The 21,284-nt window shown below is 45.2% G+C and overlaps 1 protein-coding gene across 3 annotated transcripts in view; it reads right to left on the bottom strand.

The window, feature by feature from the left end:
• Window positions 1–17,534, bottom strand: part of PAMR1 (peptidase domain containing associated with muscle regeneration 1) — a 56,000-nt gene extending 38,466 nt beyond the window's left edge. For all 3 annotated transcript variants that reach the window (XM_048308273.1, XM_048308274.1, XM_048308275.1), the window contains exons 1-4: window positions 17,332–17,534; window positions 8,654–8,830; window positions 7,767–7,895; window positions 1,788–1,902 (exon numbers count right to left, since the gene is read on the bottom strand). In XM_048308273.1, coding sequence (XP_048164230.1) covers window positions 1,788–1,902; window positions 7,767–7,895; window positions 8,654–8,830; window positions 17,332–17,404 — 494 coding nt within the window. In that variant the 5' untranslated portion in view covers window positions 17,405–17,534. The remainder of the gene's footprint in view (window positions 1–1,787; window positions 1,903–7,766; window positions 7,896–8,653; window positions 8,831–17,331) is intronic.
• Between the last annotated feature and the right edge of the window lie 3,750 nt (window positions 17,535–21,284).

Raw genomic sequence — 21,284 nt, 5'->3', positions numbered from 1 at the left:
TGGGTGGCCCTCAGGGTTTAGAATGGAAGTTTGATTTCTCTAAAGAGTTAGTACATCTGTTAATTTTACAGCACTCCCCATTCTACTGCTTTGAAAACAGATTAGAGTTTCTTTAATGCAGCTACAGCAAGTTCTGCCCTTTGATATAGTGTCCTGTTTTAAAACAACATTTTGTCCCTTTCTTGCACCTTGTGTCTGATGCCATCTGGCTGTTAACACTTTACCTAGAGATGGGTGCATTCAACAGTTACGTGCATGCACAGGATCCATTTCCACTTTCACACCCATTCCCACAACAGTGAAGCCAGAGAGTGACACCTGTAGCTCCTGAAGCACTTTTTAAGGCTCACAATTGACAAAGCCCTGTTCGGAAATGTAAAAAAAAATCACCTCCCTAAGCTTGTGCCGTGCAAATCACACACCTCACCAAAAATATCTCTTAAAAACAAGGCAGGTACAACCCATGCGCGCTGAGACTGATGCAAACTTATGTCACAAGAACACAAAACTCTTCCTCACCGCATTGCTCCTGTGCCTTCTACACAATGCTATCCAGGCAATAATTGCTCATAACTACACAATAGGCTTGCATTTGCAGGTCTGAAAAAAGTGCATCAGTGTGGAAAAACCCCAAGCTCTTCTATTCAATGGATTTGTTGTTCTTCCTCTCATTCAGTTTGTCTTCAAACATACAGGAACATATTTATACTGTTTAAACATATTTTAACTGTTTGTGTATCTAGCATAGTTCTTCTGCCTGGGCTCCAAAGTCAGTGAAATATTGATGTGAAGGGTTTAGCTATCCTTTTTATTATATTAGCTAGTGTTTCAAATAGATCCCCTGCCATACTTCCTGCTGCATGTGTGAGCACCCTGCTGCACACATGTGAAAAGATTATTAATTACCCCAACAAGAGGCTCTCCTGCACTAGGCAGTGACTGTGAGTTTGAGTCATTAGGAGTGGGTTAACAGGTTTAAGCATACGCAGGTCAGAAGAGCGATGACAGGACAATAGGACACAAGCTGTGTGAGTGAAAGTTTAGGCTAGATATTAGGAAAAAATAATCACAGAAAGAGTGATGGGGCATTGGAATGGGCTGCTCAGGGAGGTGGTGGAGTCACTGTCTCTGGAGGTGTTTAAAAAAAGACTGGATGTGGCACTGAGTGCCATGGTTGAGTTGATAAGGTGGTGTTAGGTCATAGGTTGGACTTGATGTTCTCAAAGGTGTTTTCCAACCTAGTTAACGGTATGATTCTGTGATTCTGACTTGCAGGAGAACCAATCACATCCTCCAGGCATAGGAATGGTGAGAGGAATAACTGAGGCTGATAGAAGACAGGGCTGATGAAATGAGTGAAAAAAAAATAACAGAGGGAAAATGTAGGCTAAATGCAAGGCAGGACCCATGGGCAACTCTCTCCTTGCATGGGACATCATATTAAAATGTTCCTAGTTCATCCTGGTACAGTCTTCAGAAAATATTTGGTACTTTGCTGTCAAGGTCTTGAAAAGACCTCTAAAGAGACACATTTTACCCAATGCCTTAGAAATTCTCCTTAGCTTCCAGCTGCCCTAAATGGGAATTGAAAGCACAGCACTGATTTGTCCAGTGCCTGTCCATCGCAAGCCAGACCATAGGAGAGAGGCTTGGTGTCAAACGCAATGTGGTTGTCACACCTTCACTGCCCCAGGGCTCCCAGCTGCTGACCCTCATTGACTCTTGGTTATCCACATGCCCCAATGTCCACCTGAAGTCAGTGCTGGCTAAAAGTCAGTAGGACCCACCTTAATTCAATGTTAAATCCAGCTTGAACATGGATAGTCCATTCACATCGTGCATTCAGTGGGTAACCCTCCAGCAAAATCTGACCTCTAGAAGCCCGAAGAACCTGCCCGCACCCTGGGGAGCAAAAAACCAAAAAAAAATTGTGTGAAGGACCTGCAAGAGACATTTGAAGAAAATATATGTAGAAACAACACCTGAATGAGAAGACAAGATGGCTTAGGAAGATACACTCCTTCTTACAAGGCAGTGTATAAAATATTGGGATAGCCACACAACAGTTGTAAAGAGTTATGACTATATTGAAGTATTGTCTATGCTGAGAGTACCCCTGGGAAAGCTGTAGTTGATTGCTTCTCCCTGGTTTGCAATGTAGCCCCATGAAACCATTTCTTGCAGCTTTTGCCTCTCTGTTAATTAGCCCACCCACTCACCTGGCTGATGCTCTAGCTCAGAATAGTTTTGATGGAGCCCATGTTGACATTTGCAACCCCTGAAGCTGAGGAAGCTGGTGAGAAAGTGACAAAACTAAAATGAACACTTGAATTAGCTCAAGTGAGCAAAAGAATGAGAGAAAAATCTGTGGCACCCAACATCATGGTTTCTAGTCCTTCATAAGGAGACTCTAGGAGGAAAAAGAGCTGATGTATTCCCAGAAGACACCTTTGTCCTCAGGATTCACTACATCATCCTTTCATATTAATGCCACCATGCCAGTGAAGATATATAAACATCACAGCTCCTCTGTCATCACTGTGACACCGATGACTCAGTGTGACACACACAGAATATACAGCCCTTATCCCTTCTTTCAGGTTCATTCTGATCCTTCCTCTAGTCTTGTTCCACTCTGCCTGTGCTGCTCTCAGTTTTTCACCATACTATGGAATGTACTTCAGTGTCCAGCACCAACAGGATAAGATGAAGTGTTTCAGTCATTTGTGCCCAGTCTAAGAAAACCATCAGAGGACAATGAGCTGAACAAACAGCAGACAAGGTCACACCGGGGAAGCAATATCTTTTCATGACTATCCTGCAGCTGTCCCTAGGCATCTGTCCAGGGATAGTTATCCTAATTCCTCATCTTGAATGCTGAACATTTTTAGCCCAGAGAGTTCTCTCACCTTCGGTAACCTCTCCCTTTTTCCCAGCTATAAAATATGGCTAATGATATTTTCCTCTGTGGAAGATGAAAAGTTGTTCAGTGATTTTTGCAGAGCTTACTGTGATCTGTACATGCAAGTCCTAGCAAAATGCACAGTTAAATCACTATGTACCAGACAGAGATAATTTCTCAGTTTCTACTTTCCTGACTACATCTTTCTGAGTGGATTCTTGCACATGGCTACATCCCCTGGTAAGCCTTCTGTTGCTTTGCTGGAGTGTGAGGCTGTATCCGTAAGCCAAAAATTGCAATTCAGTCTAACAGCGTCACCTAACCAGGAGAGCCTACACACCACAGATGAGGATAAGTAAAAAGTCAAATCACCCAAAAGACCTCCACAGCAATTCTCTCACTTCTTTTTACCTCTTTAGTCCAACAGAACTGCTGCTTCCATCTGTTTCCCTAGAGAAACCCATAGCTTTTAACCAGTAACCCAGGATGAATGTTTCCTACTGAAACAGCAGGTTTTAACACTCGCCTCCGGGCCCTTCCTTCCCTACGGAGAAAGGGTGACAGTGACCTGATTTGGTGAAGTACCGAGCATCTGTGGTTCCCATTGATCATAGTGTCTGGAAATCAATCCTGCTGCATCTGGTCTATGGGGAAACATGAAGACTGCAGGTCAATTCCTCCTCTTTCTTCTTAAGAAAGTGTTGCTCAAATAAAATACCCTTTGTTCATTTACCCTCAGTTACCCTTAATTAAGCAGGACCCAAGGAAACAGAAAACCTGCTCAGAAGAGTTCCTCAAAAGTGTTTCATCCTCTTCTGTGGCTCGCTCAGTTCCCTCTGTAAAAGGCAAGGATTAATGAGTGTGCCCAGCAACCACATTAGGATTCAACGAGTACAGCAGGATCTGCTGTGGTGAAAATGATAATGCTCCTTCCCACAGCAAGAAACAGGCCCTTGTGCTGCCATTGGCTCCTGCCTCAAAAACAGCCTGAGACAAAGCTGCTAGAAATCTTCAGAGGGTTTGACAGGGGGCTTGGACCACCTCAAAGAAAGTTTCCCTTTCGTCCTGAAGGGCTTTTGAGTTTTCAATGCCTTTAACAAAGGAAAGCCAAAGAACTGGTGCAAAGAGATACTTGTATGTATGGCATACTAAACACACTTCTCTGTTTGCCGTGGTACAGCCTGAACTCTCTGAACACTGGCACCGAGGAAGTAGGTTTGGCCAGCAAAGCAGGTGGTCCAGAGACTAAAGAGGAGCCATTCAGTGACCCTCTCCAAAAGAACGTTCTCAGGTTTGCTCCCACCCGTCTCTGCACGAAGCACCTTTGCGATCACATCGAATCTGTGCTCTTAAATCTCCAGCCCTTCTAGCAGAAGTTAGGCTGACTCCCCAGACCAACAGTTCAATCATACATTGATCAAAAAGAGTCTTTTCTTTTCCTATTCTAAATCTGCGGGAGACCTGGAAAGCTCTCAAAAATAATTTACATCATAAACACAAATGCTGGCAAATTCTGCCTCATTTACAAAAAAATAAACCACTTTGGCAGAGTATCAGCATCCTTGTTCCGTTCCTGTTCCTGAAAAAAAGGCAGCTTTCAGGGCCACAGTAAGATTTCCTCCAAGGCTTGTTACTAACAGAGAATAAAAAAATTCAGGAGACCTCTGAGTTGTAGCCCACAGAGACCCATGGGTCGATGGAGGGAGAGGTCCTGAGATGACCTCTGGTAAGAACTCATTATCTTCTGTTTGAGTGCTGCATCTTAGATGTGAGGCTCCTTCAAAGGTCGAGATGACTGAACAGAGGAGAAAGACAGTAGAAAAGTTACTGCTATTCAGAAACAGGCTGATATGGGAAGGCAGCTGTCACTTGTCACAACTTGCTGCTTCCTGTTGGTTGTTGGTCACCAGTATTATGTGAAACACTGATGTTCACAAAGTTTCAGAAACCACAAATACTGTTGTCTGGCAGAAGGTCCACATCTGGACAGCAGAGCTGAGGACAGCTGTTAGAAAACACCACTTTCTCCCCTGCTTTGATGGAGCATGTGCCTTAAAGTGACATTACAACTGGGGGTTGACAAAAGCTGTTGGAGTGCATGGTACAGGGGAAAGGGTTCGGCAGGGCTGGTTTTCTTCTGATGACACCTGATGTGCCTTTTAGGTCATGATAATTCAATCCAATAGAAGTCCCATTAGGAAACGCCCTAGCACCCAAATAAATCTAATCAGCGTGTTTATCTCCTAATAACACTCCTTTGACCTAACCTATATAATTTATCGTTTTACCAAATGGTCTGGTGTCCTTTGGTGGGTTTTCAGCCATGCCCACACTTCCAGCTATGCCAGTGGATACTACAAACCGGACAGACCCATGAGCCATCCCATGGTACTTCTTCCTTGCCACGGCCCTCCATCATCATTGCTTTTGCTGGCAGTTCCCACAAATCTCTCCCGGGGGCTCGCCCTGCGCTGGTGAACGCACTCAGCCCCTCGAGCGCTGCCCCGGGGCCAGGCCTCATTGCTCTCCCGGGGGTACCCAGACCCTGCATTCAGCTCCCCCGCCGGGCAGTGTTAAACAGGCACTGATCCTGCTCGCAGGATCCTCCGCATGCCCGCACTCCCCTCCTCGCGCCTCTCCCCCGGGATGACGGGGCCTCACGGCGCGGCCTCCTGCGGGGCCCCCGGCCGCCACCTACCGCCCGTGAGGCGCCGGTGCCGGCGGGGCCCGCGGCCGGCCGGGGCGGTGGCCGCAGGACGCGGCGCCCGCAGCCCCAGCACGGCCCGGCAGCGCAGGGACGCGGCCGGAGCGGTGCTCGCCCTCCCGGTCGGGCCCGGCGCCGGAGCCGCAGCACCGCGCAGCGCCCGCCGGCCCCACGAGAGGGAGACAGAGCCCGGCGCTCCCTCCGCGGGCCGCCCCGCCGGGAGCCGGGAGCTGCCGCCCGCCCGCGCCTCCCGCTCTGCCCGAGGGGCCGGGCCGAGCCCCGGCAGCTCTGGCATTGGCAATGTAGGACGAAGTAGGCAGATTACATCCCGCCATTACCGTGGTGGCGACTGCTTGTAATTCTGGGATTTACTTGCCCTCTGCCGCTGGCGAGGTACCCAAGGCTGGCTGCAAAGTTTCAGCTGCGATGCCGTGTGCAGGTACCAAAGAGAGATGCCTCCTCCTGTGTTCTCCCAGCTGTGATGTGTTAGCACATCCACGGCTCCAGCAGCCAGTGCCTGCTGGCATTCAAAGGCTACTTACTGGCCACCCTCCAGACCCAAAGCCACACCGCTGTGAGCCCGCAGTCCAGCACCCATCATGGTTATAGGCTGCTTTCCAGACATGCAGTCTCTGCATGCCTAAGCCTACCATCAAGACCAGAATTGAGATAGCCATGAGAGCCACAAAAGGGGAGCTCAGGATGTGCCGGAGTCACACCTATCCTCGGTGTCCCCACTTTAAGAGTGGAAGGGACAACAACAGCACTATCTGACCTTCCTACCCTACCTCTCAAGTACCACAGAATCACATGAAAGAGTCCAGATCTGAGTGTCACACTGGTTCCCTTAAAAGTGCAAATAGTAAGAAAAACACTATAAGACAAAGCTGTCCAAAATTTCAGTACTGCAAAAAAAGTCCAAATAGACCTCTGTATGAAGGCGTATTTTCTTCAAGTATGAAGAATAGACTGAAATATATGGTAGGCAACCAATATACTCAGGCAGATAGAGGAAAAATTAGATGAGTTAATGACTCTTTCTTGGCTCTGCTTTTAAGAAAATTCCAGAGAAGCTCTAACATTGACTTAGAGCAAATGGGACTTTAAAGTGCTCTCAGAAATCACACCATAAACAGCAAGGGAAGAAGTTTATCAACTTCCAAAGCTTTAAGGTTGAGTTAGCTCTGTTGCTGACTCTGTTAGCTCTTTTGCTGAGACAAAGCTCATTCTGCTGTTTGAAGCAATGATTTTATTTCATATGCTTTCACCTCCTGAATGGTCATGGGCAATGTTGTGAAAGCAAGTTAAATTGTTGCTTTAAAATGAATGACTAACAGGACATTAGGTAAGGTACCTAAGGTATGTAGCACAATGGACAGAACAGAGTAGGGAAAGCAGACTCTGCTTTCATCCCTTCCAGATAAATATGAACAAAGAGACTGTCAATAAAAATTTTGAGAGAGCTACACCTTCACTGGTGGGAAATTGGTAAAGGAAATACCAGTCTTAAACACTATACTATTCGCTGATGGAATTCATTATTGAAAGACAGAATTGGGATTAACAACTTAGCAAAACTAAAAAGCAGGAGCTTTTGCACACCATCAGGAACAAAACCTTTAGATATTGCTACGAGGGCCTGAAACACTCATGGTCATGATGGAGTCAGAAGTTGCAAGACAGTGTTTTCTAGAGGTGCCTTGGAGTGTGTTGAAGATGTGTGACAAAGGGAGGAAACAATGGGACTTCCTTGGGGCTAGCAGGGGTTGAAGGAGGATAGAGGGTAAGCTCTTTGATAAAGCTGTTGGCCTTGTAAAGGTTTATTCTTATGCTCTGGGGCTGTGATGAATTGCGTCCAAGAAATGCAGATTACAGAACATTTCTGGAGTCAGGGTAGTTAAAGTTTTAAAATAAACCAAACCAAACCAGACATTTAGTAGGGTTCTTAACGACATGGGGCCCAGTCCAATTCCTCTCAGAGAAGCACTGGGAGAGAAGTTTTCCTAATTGTAGATCTGCTGTCTGCCTGGTTGTGTTTGCCCTCTCCTGCTTGTGCCCTTTGCAAGAGTACAGGAATAGCTGCAAAGGCACAGCATGGCGCTGGCTCTGTCCCACCACTCCCTGTCCCAGCATCCCTCCCTGCCCGTGTAGGACACTTACTCATGCAGTCCCCTCCGTACCAGCCGGCTCTGCACTCTGCACAGTAGATACCCTTGATGTAGAAGTCGTCAAGTGTCCCTCCCCAGGAGCCATTGCGACAGGACTTGCAGTTCTCAAAGATGGTGCAGCCTAGAAAGAGCGCCACTGTGTTAGATGAAAGCCAAGGTGGATTGTCCTTCAGGAAGAGGAGCAGCCTCTCTGTCTTTTCCACAGAAAATGCCAATGACATTAGTGACTGCTGTGGTGCTGACAGCTTCCCCACTGGAACCATACCCAACTGCCATGCCCTAGGCAGCTCAGACTGTGAGATTTGGAACCAAAGTCCCGGTCCGACTTGCCCAAACCTCTAAATCTCATTGCTCCAACTGTAAATGCCTCTCTCAGGAGTCTGAATGCGTGTGATGGTGCCACTCGGGCCCAGCCCAAATGATTCTGATGACTTCTAAACTGGTCCTAGCTCCTCCTGCTCTCTCCTCCTCTCACCTTTCACTTTTCTTTTTCCTCTTTACTAGTGGGACCTCCAAGTTGTCTCTGCTTTCTTGCTTTGGGGATGCAACTCATCCCAGAGCACCACCAAAACACTCTTGGTGTGAAGCCAGCAACCATGTCACCCTTTGGCAGCTCCCAAGCCTGCCCAAGACATCCTGAGGACAACACTGCTGGTAGAAAGTGTGTTATTTCTTTTTGGGCAGTGATGTTACCCGCTTTGGGGGAACCTTACCAAGTGTCTTGCTGCTGTCAGCAGAGTGGCAGATGAAGTTCCTGAGGAAATGCAAGACAATCCCATGCCTCAGTGAGATGTGCCTGCTCACCACTGCCCTGCTCAGCATCTGCCATGATGTCATGGCCAAAGATTTGCTGTGAATGCAGGACAGCCATAAACATACCTGGGTGGATTAAACAGGAGTCACACTCGTTCTCCTCATTCCTGCAGCAGGGAATGGTGTAGCCCACTCTTTGTTTCTGTCCTGGGCAGATGCACTCGATTTGGTCATATTCGCAGCATTCCCGACACATGATATTCCACTCAGCTCCTGGGCAGTTTTCATTGATCACTGTGTACTCTGCAGAGAACAGAGAGGAGGACACACGGAAGTAATCCATTATCTGGTGAGGACTGGCAGGATCTATTATCCAGTGATTTGTCAGATCATGGATGGCATGAGGCTGGCCAAGGTCTTGGGCCCAGAAGAACCCAAACTATGTGGTAACATGAGCCTGAAATGTCAGCATGGTTTGGGTGCCTAAAGAACATGCAGGAGTTTTGCAAACAGACCAGAGGGAAGGAATATGTTCACTTTCTCTGCAAGGCCTTCCGACTTCTGTGGTGAGGAAAACAGCTTTAAAAATCCACAGAGGATGACATCACATGAGAACGTTTCTTCAGATTGCAGGACTGCTTTACAGCATCATATGTAGTTTAGATTATTTAAACTATGATAGCATGTTCTGGTTGTATTTCTGCTTGTGAATTTGCTATTTTTGAAAACTAGGGGGCCCACCAGGAAAGGCCACTTTTAAAGTTGGATTTTAGCTGGTTTCACTCCCTATTTTCACTCAGAAGCGCATGTTGTTACATTTGACTTCACTGCCAGAGGAAACAAGATTTTTCGTTATTTTTAAAGGTTCATTTTGCCTGGCATTTCTAATATGGTAACATCTTTCTATTATTTAGCATAACCTCATATGATATTTAAGCTATTCTGGAAGTACCCTTTTAAGAAACAACCTCAGACTGTGACTCAGGACTGCCACAATAAGTGCAGATCCTGTCTTTCCCCACCAGTGTGCTGTCTAAATCCTACAAAGAGAGATCTAAGGAGTGCACAGAGCTGTCAGCATGCCTTCTAACCAGCTGACAGCCCTGATGACTGCTTTCATGGAGTTTGATAGTAAAAAGAGAGAGCAGACTAGAAAGATGAGACATGAAGGAAACATAATGAGACTAGATCTTTTTTCCCCTTCTATCCTCCTCTTTTTTCTTTCTTTCTTTTTTTTTTTTTTTTTTTTTTTTTTAATTGTGGTTAGGTAACAACCTTTTTCCTTGTGTATTAAACTCTGAAACAGGGTTGCCTTGTCATGAAACAAGAAACAAGCCATACATCTCTAAGGTGGAGCACTCCCATCGGTGCCTGTACCTGGCTCTCTTCTCACACAACTGTTTTTTGTTTCATTGTTGCTGATAACCTAATTACTGCGCCTGCTGCAGCTCCCTACCACTGAGCCTTGCTGCTCTGTCTCACTTGACTCTTCATGACCTCATGCCTGGTTCCCGGAAGCTTATCTTCTCCCCTAATGATTTTTACTGACTCTATATAAAAAGGACCACCAAACTGTTTCTTCTTTTTTTTTTATCCCCTTTGGCTGGGAAATGAAATGCAGCCCTTTGTGCTCCTCAGAACTGAGCCTTTCCCTTATGCCTGGTGTACCAACCAGGGAGAGTCCACTGCTGCTCGAACTTTAGGAATGAGGCTGCTGTTTGCGCTGAAACATTTCCATCCCCCCTCTCTGTGCCTACAATCATTCCAAAAAGAAAAAGCTGCTTCTGTCAGATGTCAATAAGGTTCTAAAATTCTTTATTCCCGTAGTGGAATCTTGCATTGAAATAACCTTAGTGTTCAGCAGTTATAGACCCTTTTGTCTGTAGATCTTGACATGCTTTACAAAGTCCTCTTTCCAGATGGGAAAATGAAGCACGAGGGAGGTGAAGTGACTTTGCTCAAGGTCCCAGAGAAAAACAATAGCAGAGTCAGGAATTAAATTCATGCCTTCTAATTCCCAGAACGGCAGTCAATCAACCTGGCCAAGCTGGGACTTCTTAACCTATGGCTATTATTCTCTTTTAATTAAGCCTTTTATTTATGAATTGTATCTGATTCAGATTCCAGGGAAAATTAATTACACGCATCTAATTATCTCAGTAGAACTGACACTCAGTTTGGTACATCTTGCCATACAAGACAGACAATAGCTGTGTCTCTGGTGTATGCAGTGAGGGTCTCACTTCTTGCTGAAGCAGTACTCTCCAAAGTCTGACTAATAAATAACTACCCAACACTCAGAGATTTTCTAAGGCTTCCTTCAAATTCTCATCTTTTCTAACTCAAGCTAGAAATCTAATTTATCTCAAGATTGCTAAAGTTTATTAATAAAGTGGCTATATTATCCAAGAAATTTCTGTCTGTAAAATGATCCAAATATTCACAGGCAAAGTTACATTGGGGTGACAAAGGAATGTCTCCATCCTTGCAGGAACTCAAACCCTGGCAAGATAAGGCTGTGAGCAACACAACTTAACTTGCAAGTTAGCACCAAGATGTGCTGGACCATGTCCCTTTCAACCCAAGTTCTCTATTCTTCCCTAAAATATTACACATGTGTTTGTGTGTGTGTAGAGAGTGTGAATGTGAGCATATGCATATTTATTTTTATATGAAGAGCTTGTGTACACAACAGAGCCAAAAACCAGAGGCCATACTTATTCTTGGTGGATCAAATGTGTGCATTTGTAGAATAAGTTGACCTTGAGGTAATATTTAGTGTTAAGAAGGGAGCAGCAGATCTCTGCTTAAAGAATTGTAAAAATATACTTGCTGCCACCTAGAAATGCTGTTTGCTCACTTCTTGCCTTTGTCTCAACTTAGACAATGAAAATAAACTGTCTTTTGATTTACTGACAATTTAATTCCCTTTCAGGTTCTCGGTTTCTGCAGTTTGGGCAATTCATATAGCCTCGCCAAGGAAATATGTGGATTTGAGATTTTTTTAAAGTTGCCCTTCTAGGATTTTCTTCACAGAAATCATGGAATCTATTATTTTGAGGTTCTGTAGAAGATATTCTTTAAAGAAATTTGATTGAAGACTTTCTGCACCCCTTTAATAATGGCAGGATTCCTTTTGTTTTGTCTCTGGGCTACCAAAAAAAAAGGCAAATAAAACCTTTGCCTCAGAAGTTTAAGAGGGATATGCACAGAGCCACTTATGTGTGTAATCAATGTTTGTTTGTGTGGCTGAGCTCAGCCTGTGCTCCAGGGAGGCAGAGGCATAACCCTGCTCCTACTTGTGTGTTTGGGGATGGGTAACCATTGGCAGCTCCCCCCCCACACACTTGGTCATTATCACCCCAAAACAGAAGAGAATGAGGCAGAGAAAAGTGGGGGAAGATTTATTGACTGAGTAAAATACTGAAAGCGAGGCCTCAGCCAGCTGTGGCAGAGATAATTGTGGGGTGTTTTGTGAGCTTTACTTTGATAATCTTCCAAGCAGGCAGTCTGGCTTGCAGGCAGTGACTGTGTCTTTGATTTTTGGACAAGCTGGGAGAAGCTGCTTGACAACCCATGCAAAATATTTAGCTGCAAAGAACAAATAAGACTCTGGACAGGCAAATAAACAGTGGATTAATTTATGAGATTTTAATGATGGAAGAAAAGCCCATTAAATCCAGACATAAACAGCTCACATAGAAGCAGGTCAAGACCATGGAAACCAAGCAAGAAATGCCTGTGTTGGGAAAGCACACAAATGTCCAGGGCGTGTGCTGGAGGGAAGACCTGCTTGGCTCAGGAGCTTGGCACAGCCCAACACAACACTTCACCAGATGCTTTGGGTCCAGCCTGAGGAGGACTGTGAGGTGGGAGATCAACATTTTCAGATTCAGATGGCAATACTTTCATGCTTGCCATTGACATCTGCACCTAGCAAGACCTCCTAATCCCTACAGCACACGTCAGATCCTAGAGGCTGTCAGTGATGGATTTTGAAGGACAGCAGTAGGAGTCGATGCTCCCAGGCAATGTCTGCCTTGTTGGCAAGTGTCAGTCCAACAACAATTCACCTTGGTGATGCTGCTGCCTCCCCTCATCCCCAGGGCTGAGATCAGGCTTAAAGCTTTGGTGATTCAGGAGCAGATTCAGAAACACATTGCTGCCTCAGGGGTGGGTCAGGCAGCTCATCATGGTAAAATGTCAGCATGAGCTGACTAATCTTTTGCCATAGTGAATTTGTACATCATAGATACCTCATAAAATACAAAGGGATTTCTGCTCCAAAGATCTGAGATCTGGGAAAATTGTATAGCTAAGAACCAAGGTGAATTGAAGCAAGCCCACTTATACCAATTATCTCTTGTGTCTGCCACTTCTTTGGAAGAATGAGAATTTTTTTAGAGTACAGTCACTTTAAGATGATATAAGCCTGTGCTGCTGCTGAGATGGGATATTTTTCTCTCTCCTCTCCCTGACTTCCCATTCCCACTCCCTGTATTTGTGCTGACAGTAGCTGCTATGTGGAGGGATCAGACTAGTGTGAGCAGAAAACTAGTTTGCCATCTCTGTCCTTGGGGAGAACTTCCTATCCCACAATTCCATTCTGTTATCCTGCAAAGGTTCTCCTTCCATGCCTCAATTTATCCATCAGTACATTGGTAAACACTACTTAAGCTCAAAGAAATATTATTTCAAGTTGCTTTGAAAAGTGTCATTTGCAGTAACTGTGTAGTGTCAGTAAGAGGAGATACAGATACATCTGTGGAATTTGAGTCCATAGAGGATGACTTTTTCAAAGTGATTGTTTAACCAGTTCATGTTCCACAGGTGAGAACATGCCCCTTTGTATTTGATTTCAACTTAATTTTTCAGCATGCTGCTCAACAACAACTACTGTCTTCTGCCAAAGAAACAAGCAGTTGAATTTGAAGGAGCAGTTTCTCAAGGCTGTTAGTAGGGAATGTTTGGCCATGTAATAGTTCTGAAAGGAAGCTTTGTCATTAAAGAAAAAACAGCTTCAACAGAGATGAACCCTGGTAGCAGCTTACTCTTTCCTTAGGTCCATCTCATTTTTCTGCTCCTTTCTCACTTGGCTCTTCTGCCATTGTGCAGCTGGGCCTCACCCCACAGGAATCAGGTGTGTGGACATTAACAACAGGAAATGCTCTGAGCACAACGCTGGCCGAAACTGTGGCTCCATTGGGATGAATAGTAAAATTCTCCACTTGATTTCAGTAAGGCCAAGAGGAAGAGACCTTGGAAGGGAAGAGGGATGTTCCCTTTAAGAGACTCTTACTGGGGGTCTTGGAACATGATGTACCCCAAACCCTCAATAATAAAGGAAGTGCGGGTCTTTATTGTTAACCTTTTTGCCTCAGATAAACTACTGTGCAAATTATGTCTATTTGTCTATTTGATGTGTTAAGAGGATGAAAGAGATGATGCTGTCTCTAAAATCACTTGCTTCTCTTTAGAAATTATGTACCTATTACTCTTTTCAGCAGCTGGGCTAATTGAAAGAGGAGCTAAAATACATCCATGTTTTAGTTTTACTCATTGTGCTTACTTTATGGTCAGAGACCTTTGCTGAATAATTAGACTTCTGCTTCTACAGAGTCAGTTAGCATCCTTTTCTGCCAGTAGTGTGTGCTTTCACAAAGTGGCAAGTGGGGAGAGGCAGAAAGAAAGGATTTCTATTTAAAAAAAATCAAACCCAGTGGGAGAACACAGGAGGAAATATACAATACTAAGTGGAATCTTAATAAATGCACACTAATTTGACTGTCCTTTTTAAATATCCCCCTTCTTTAGTTTCTTCTCTGTATTTATGACCTGACATTTGTGATTTTATTATTGGTGCTGTGGCCTTGTGGCTTCATCTGAGAAAAGCTGTGACAGGAAGAAATAGCCAGGTTAAGGCTAAAACTCAGAGGTTGCCACATTACCCTTTAGGCTTTGATTCTTTCTGGGACAAGATCTTATTCTGGGCAGAAAAATTGTACTAGTATGACCATGAAGAGAATTTGTTTTCTCTGTGCTGCAAGACAAGGAACAGGAACAAGTAATGAACGTAGAACTTTTGAGTTAGTGACAGAGTTGATGAGGTTAGACTTCTGCAATAGAGGAGAATGTTTGGAAATATGCAGAGAAGAAGCAGCTGCTGCATTGAAATTCATGACCATATAACATGAGAATGTCCTCGTGTCCTAAACGTAGAGGAGTGGTGCTGGACCTGTCTTGAGGGCTTCTCTTGTAATGGCGTGAGACCTGCAACATGTTGACAACTTGTTCACAGTTAATGTTGTCCAGATAGAAACAGTCCACACAGACAGTGGCAACTCTCCTCAAATTTTAGTCCTTACATCTCCCCTGGAGTGTGTAGTCCAGCCCTAACCAAGGACTGAAGATGCCCTCAGTCTGCCAGGCCTCTGTCCCTGCTGATCTCTTGCCTCCCTGCCCTGTGACCTTCCTTCCAGTTTGCCCCTCACCATGTCCCTGGTCTTGCAGGAGGGAGAGGAGCATCCACATGCCCAAGGCAGGTCCTGCTGCTGACAACTTCATCATCCTATGGTGGTGAGGGGTCCTTCAGGGCTGGTGGAGAGAAAAATCCTGGGCACTGGCAGGCTTGCAGTGACACCTGGGAGCTACTTAAAGAGGCCTCAGGGTCAAAAGCAAGTAACCCCAGCTTTTTTTCCAAAATAAAAAGCAAGTCCCTTTCCCTTTGTCCATGCTAGAAGCCTAAACTTGTGAACTGAAGTAACCCATTTGGTAAGATTGAATGCATCTGGATGTGTCTGAGTGCATCTGGCCTTCACTTCTCTAGACAGAGGCTGGAGGGGGAGGGGAAGAGAGGTTGGGAAGGGTTTAGATAGGCAGAAACACACAAAACCACACATATATTTTTAAGGAAACATGAGTCACTTGCACTCCAAGTTTATTCCAAAAAATAAATTCCCAGACCGCCCTGACTCCTGCCCCCAGCTCTCGAGGCAGGCCGTGTGCAACTGGGTGTGATAAATATGGATAAAAATTGGATACATCTGTGAGGAGGAGACAAAATGCTGTTTTCCAACCTGCCCTGACATGTTAAGGCCACTGCACTTCTGAGTCGCTCCCCTGTATCTGAGAGCCCCTCCTGCTGTGGCTGCAGGGGAGCTCCTGGCCCCCTCATGCTGCCAGCTGGGCAAGTGCCACCAGCTGCTCCACTACCAGCACCAGGGCAGGGGAGGCATGGCAAGGAAGGGCAGGGGGAGAGGGGATGGCTCACACCCATGTGTCCCACAGGCTCTTCTCACGTTGCTCCTGGTGCATGAGGAGTGGGTGTTGGGGCAACCAGCGCCCTCCCTCCAAAGCTCACAGCCCCACAGACCTTGTGTCCCACTGCCCATCGTTGTCCTTCCTCCTGCCTCCCCTCATCCCTGCTGCTGGGGGGACTCGGTGCTGGATTACTCTGTGGACCAGATTCTTGCCACGAGAAAGATGTGCTGCCCCTGCAGCAGGAGGGGTTTATGCCCACCCAGCTGCCTGACAGCCATGGGGATGCTCTGCCACTGACAGGGCTAGTTCTGTGCCACTCCAGCACATGCCATGGAGCCACCTCGCTTGGCCAGTGTGCAAGCTGGCACATGTCTGAGGGACAGGCCACTGCAGGGACAAGTCCGTGCACGTGGCCCAGAGGTAGGGAGAAGCTCTCTGTGCTTGCGACCCAGGGGGAGCTTTGGCAGGAGGCCAGCCTCCCAGCACGGCTCCAGGCGCTGGTGGCCCGCCTGGTGGGCAGACACCCCTGATCATCACCTGTTCCCTGCGTCCTCAGGGGTCAGCAGGGGAGGGCACTGCAGAGGCAGACCCTCTGCCAGGGCCCCTCGTGAGGGGGGCTCTGAACCACCATCCTTGACACCAATTCTTTACAGTCACTGAGATCCGAGTGCCTGCCGATCTGACAGGTCCCCTGGTAAGAGGAGTCAGCAGTGCCAAAATATGCAGCAGCTTCAAGGGTGGGTGACTTCAGGGCACCTCACCTCCCAGTCCTTAGGGCTGCAGCTCCCAAGAAAGCAGCCCACGATGCTGACAGCTGGCTGCTGCAAGCAGGTCCAGACACCTCCAGGTGTAAACAGCCCGGGTTCGTGGCCATAACTACAGCAAATTTGCGCTCAACAGTAAATGCTTTTTGCTCAACCTTATCAAGATAATACATGCTGGTTCAGCAGAAAGTGGGATGGGGCTTGAGTATGAAAAAGATCGTTCTGCTTTAACAAGGCTTCCCCTTCGAAAGAATAATATTGGCAGAACTAAATCCCAGATTGGAAACAATGTGTGGGTTTTGTTTTCTTTTTTTCCTTCACTTTTTTTCTCCCTTGCCTTCATTCTTGGTGTTGGGGCTGGAGAGGAAAATCTCGTCTTGCCAAAGTAAACAAATTACGCTTTACAATTCAGAGACTTAAATGCCTCTTTTTATCATCATTTCCGTAGCACTGAGTGTTGAGAAAATAAAAGGAGTAATAAGCAAAGTGATTGCATACCTTTTTTTTAATGGCCATTGGCAAACAAATTCAGCCAGTTGTTTCTTTTTAAGGCTATTAAGTTTGCCTGAAAATCATTCCTGGGTAAACCTACACACACACACACACACTCTCCATGCTGGCAAGAAAAAAAATACATAAAGCAGAGCCCCTTCTATTATTGCTGTCCCCGCAGATCTCTCTGCTTCCCATGACAGCGCATGAGATGAAACCCCTCTGACCACACTGAAGGAAAGGGACTCATTCGCCCATGCCGGGAACGCACACGCTCTCTTACAGTACCTCTTGGCAAGCAGGAGATGAGCAGGAGCTGGAGAAGAGTGAGTCCTACAAGTGTCCAGGGTGCTCGCTCCATGCTGCCCAGGCCAGTGCAGCGGTGTGACTGCTCAGGAAGGGAAAGCAGGCAAACAGCTTTTACTGGGACCTCACCAGCTCCAGGCTGCGAGGGATCTCGGATTTCAGACCTCAGCACGCTCCCATCCTCACCAGAGGGGAACTACCTTCAAGAGACTTCTCAGGCGTCCAGAAGCACACGTCACCCCAAACCTCTCCAACTGCTGCCTTAACCCTTTCTGGACTCTGGCAACAGATGCCTTTTGTGATGGGTTTATTGGCTCAGTGCTCAGAAGGGAGAAAGCAGCTTTCCTTATGTAAAGAAAGATGTTTGAGAGGGGGGAGAAAGAGAAATGCAGATATCTCATTATATGAGCCATCCCGGCTGCTGCGGATGAGCTGAAGTTACAGACACCTCCAGAAGGAGGCACTTTGCGCTTGCTCCCGTTGGGCTTGCGGGGTTGATGCATCCCGGGGGGTGGCAAGGGTGGGCGTGGGTGGGTGCAGAGAGGGATTCCCGTCCCACACTCCCACAATTGGGCAGCCTGGCCAAGTGACATGGTTCACTTTACAACGTGCTTAAAATAGCCGTGCATTTTTATGGTGGGGCAGATGAATGAATGAGGCTCAGTAAAAGTTCACTCCACGGTGGATGAAAACCACAACACACAAAAGGAATCACTTGGCATACATGTACTTGTGCTAGTCAAAACCTTTTTACAGAGTCCATTTCTGCCAGAAAATGCAATTTTGGCAAAATTGAAATGTTTTGTCAGAACAAGTTGATATTGAGGAAGTTTAATCCAAACAAAGGAGACCATTTAGTTTGGATTTTATCTTTGTGTCATATTTTGTTTTGCCTTTTCTATTAGCACATGCTAATGACTTTTTTCTGGTCTTCAACCCATATTTCATAGCAGTATACTTAATTTTCTCTAATATTTTTCCTGAAAAAAATTCTAATACTTTCCAAAGGACTTATTTTTTACCTCTAAATCTGACTTTCTCAATTTTATTTCTGTAGCAAGACTTCAAAATTTACATATATTATGAGGGGGGAAAATTGAAAAATTGGTATTTGCTTTGGAGTAGGAAATCAAGTAACCCAAAAAGCTTTAACAAATACCTCCAGCAGTTTGTAAAACTCAGGCACGTTGAGCAGCCTCAAAAACTTGAGAGCCATCACCAACGGAAACCTTGAGTAGTTTAGTGCAGTGCAAAATTCCTACACCTTCAGGTGGTCTTTCATGGGGTGAATTCCTTTAACCAGACATCTCTCTAGTTTAGGCTTGTCTGTCTGCCAAACTCTTGACTTTATGCTGTGAATAGTCTTTTTAGGGTTTGTGCACCTTCCATATAAAACAATACCAAAGTATTCATATTAATAATTTTTTCCAAATCTCCTAGCACTGATACAAACCCACCACTGAGAATATGAATAGAAGAAGACCTGAGATTGGTGCCAAGACTTTAACCATTATGGCACATAATCCTTGTTGAGCCAGCCTGGCTGCTGCCCTGGGTGCTTTGCAGCTCAGGAAGAGGCCACTAAAACTCTCCAAGTCCCACTGGGACTTATTATGGCTCATTTACTATGTTCTCCTGGAGCCTTTGATGGACATCTCTTGCTCCAGGGTCGTGAAACTCTGCCTTGGTGGTCCCCAGCTCATTTCTGATCATTCATATATATGCTCTAAACTCCTTCCTAATTCCAGCTTCAGGTTCTTCTAACAAGCCATTGCTTGTCAGTTGCAGAAGGAAAAAAACTGAGATAAAAAATGAAGCTCCCAAAACCAGATGAAAACAGTGAAAACGGGAAGCTCTTACATCTTCACAAAGAAGCACTAAGCTATTTTAAAGCCTGTGGAATCACAATTAGTTTATTTCCTAGTCATTATTTCCAGTAAGTGATTAAATTATTTAACCCAGTAAGTCCATTTTGGACTGAAAGTTGACTTACAGATGTCTGAGGCTTAGATATCTCTGAGGAGAGGCTCATGAGGATGTAAGCCAAAATCTGGGCATGGTGTGTAAAGGGAATGGAAATCCCAGAGCACTGAATAAGGCTGGACACAAGGAAACAGTGTTAAGGACAGACGTGGAGGACTTAACACTTGATTCCATAAAGGCCAGAACCACTGAGGAAAATACACCCACAAGGGCCACAACTATTTATTTGAGTCAGTTCCTGTGGTGAGACATTCAACATAGTAGAAAAGGAGTAGCTGAAGTTATGTCTTTGTTCATTGCAGGGATCAGCTCTGCAGGGACACCTTCTATTCTAGGGTGGAAAAGTGGTCCTTCTGTTCTAAGGAGGTGTGAGCTAAAGGGTTAACTGGTAGGTTTATGACATCTTTTTTTTCTTTCTTGTGTCTGAAGGAATGTAATTATACCACCAGAAGATACAACCATGCTCTGCATTACTCTACAGTTCTTAGCTTGGCACCTTGCAGATAGTTGGTGGATCCCCTGCCTCCTTAGAGAATGGCTCAGCAGCCAAACAAGAGAATTCATTCATGATCCCACAAGTTTGCACATGGCCTATTTACATGGGTTGTCTGTTGGGATGTAGCTTTAGTCCCAGGAATAACTCTGGGCAACTTACACAGTGCTGCTGATTGCACTTCTTGCATTCCTATTAAGAGGCAGGGACCAAACCAGGCACAGTGCACCAGCCAAATATTTCAGGTTGTATGTAATCCCTCATGAAGAAAGCTAAAACCTCTTAACCATGTGTCTGTGCTGCTGAGGAATCTCACTGTAGCATTTGGCTTCAATGTTTGTATCTGCCTTACTGTTGAATGTAAAGGTTTGGAAAGTACATTCCACTGAAACTGAATTGCAAAACAGAGTGCTGCAAAAACTGATGGAGTTACAGTGTATTAATAATAATTTCCAAGTACCTAGCAATCCATTTCAACCTAGAGTAAAACAAGACCTTTACTAATTAATAATTGACCACTGAGTAAATAATTAATGCACAATTAATACCATTAGCTCGTGTTCCTAATAATTTGCCATGAAATCTGAAAAACAGTGTGTGGTCCAGCCTACAAGAACAGAAAGAATGCCACAGTTTTATACTGGGGAAAAGTGACATGCAGGGATATGAGCTGAGGCACACATCCTGAAACACTGGCAGGTCCAGTGTGGAACACAGAAACTTCATCCCATTTGGTACTTGTAGCTCTGGACTGTCCTGCTTGAGAGGGCTCAGTGAAGAATAATTAAGGATGGATATATAGTTCTGAATAAATTCAGTTTGGACTTGAAATAAAAATGATTCCTTTTCAGTCTTTAAAATTTTAGTGAACTTTTTATTTCCCCTCAAACTACGGAAATCTCTTGTTTCTATTACTGGAATATTGCCAGAAAATTTTCTGCTTTTGTGACTTCTGCTCAGACAATTCTGTCCCAAATGGCCTTGATCATCTTCCAAAGCTCTAGAGGTTCTGCTAGAAGGACATTTGTGATTTTCAATCTTATTCATTTCTGCTACTACAGATTAGATGCCTTCACAGGACATCCTTCTTACAAGAACATTTGGGCCCCATTTCTCTTTTACAGGCAAGATTCCCACTTAACTGGACGAGTCTTTTGCCAAAGAAAGAGTTTGAATCATTTGGACTCAAACATGCTCCCAAGAGGGTTGTTGGAGTTAGATCTTGAACTTTAGTGGCTGCCCAATAATACCCATCCCACTGAAACAATATATGAAGAAACCACTGGAAAGACATCATAAAAGTAAATAGACCCATTTGAGAGGGTAGAAGGGGCTTGTATCTCAGGGGAAATGAAGTTCAAATGAAACTGAGATCTGGCACTTCAGGAGTAACAGCAAGAGAACTTAATGAAAGATTAGCGCTAGTATTTTGCTTCTCCCTTCAAAGCATTGTCGTCCA

The sequence above is a fragment of the Corvus hawaiiensis genome, chromosome 6 (assembly GCF_020740725.1).
Source record: "Corvus hawaiiensis isolate bCorHaw1 chromosome 6, bCorHaw1.pri.cur, whole genome shotgun sequence".
Lineage (NCBI taxonomy): Eukaryota > Metazoa > Chordata > Aves > Passeriformes > Corvidae > Corvus > Corvus hawaiiensis.
This window is presented reverse-complemented; position numbering and strand designations above follow the sequence as displayed.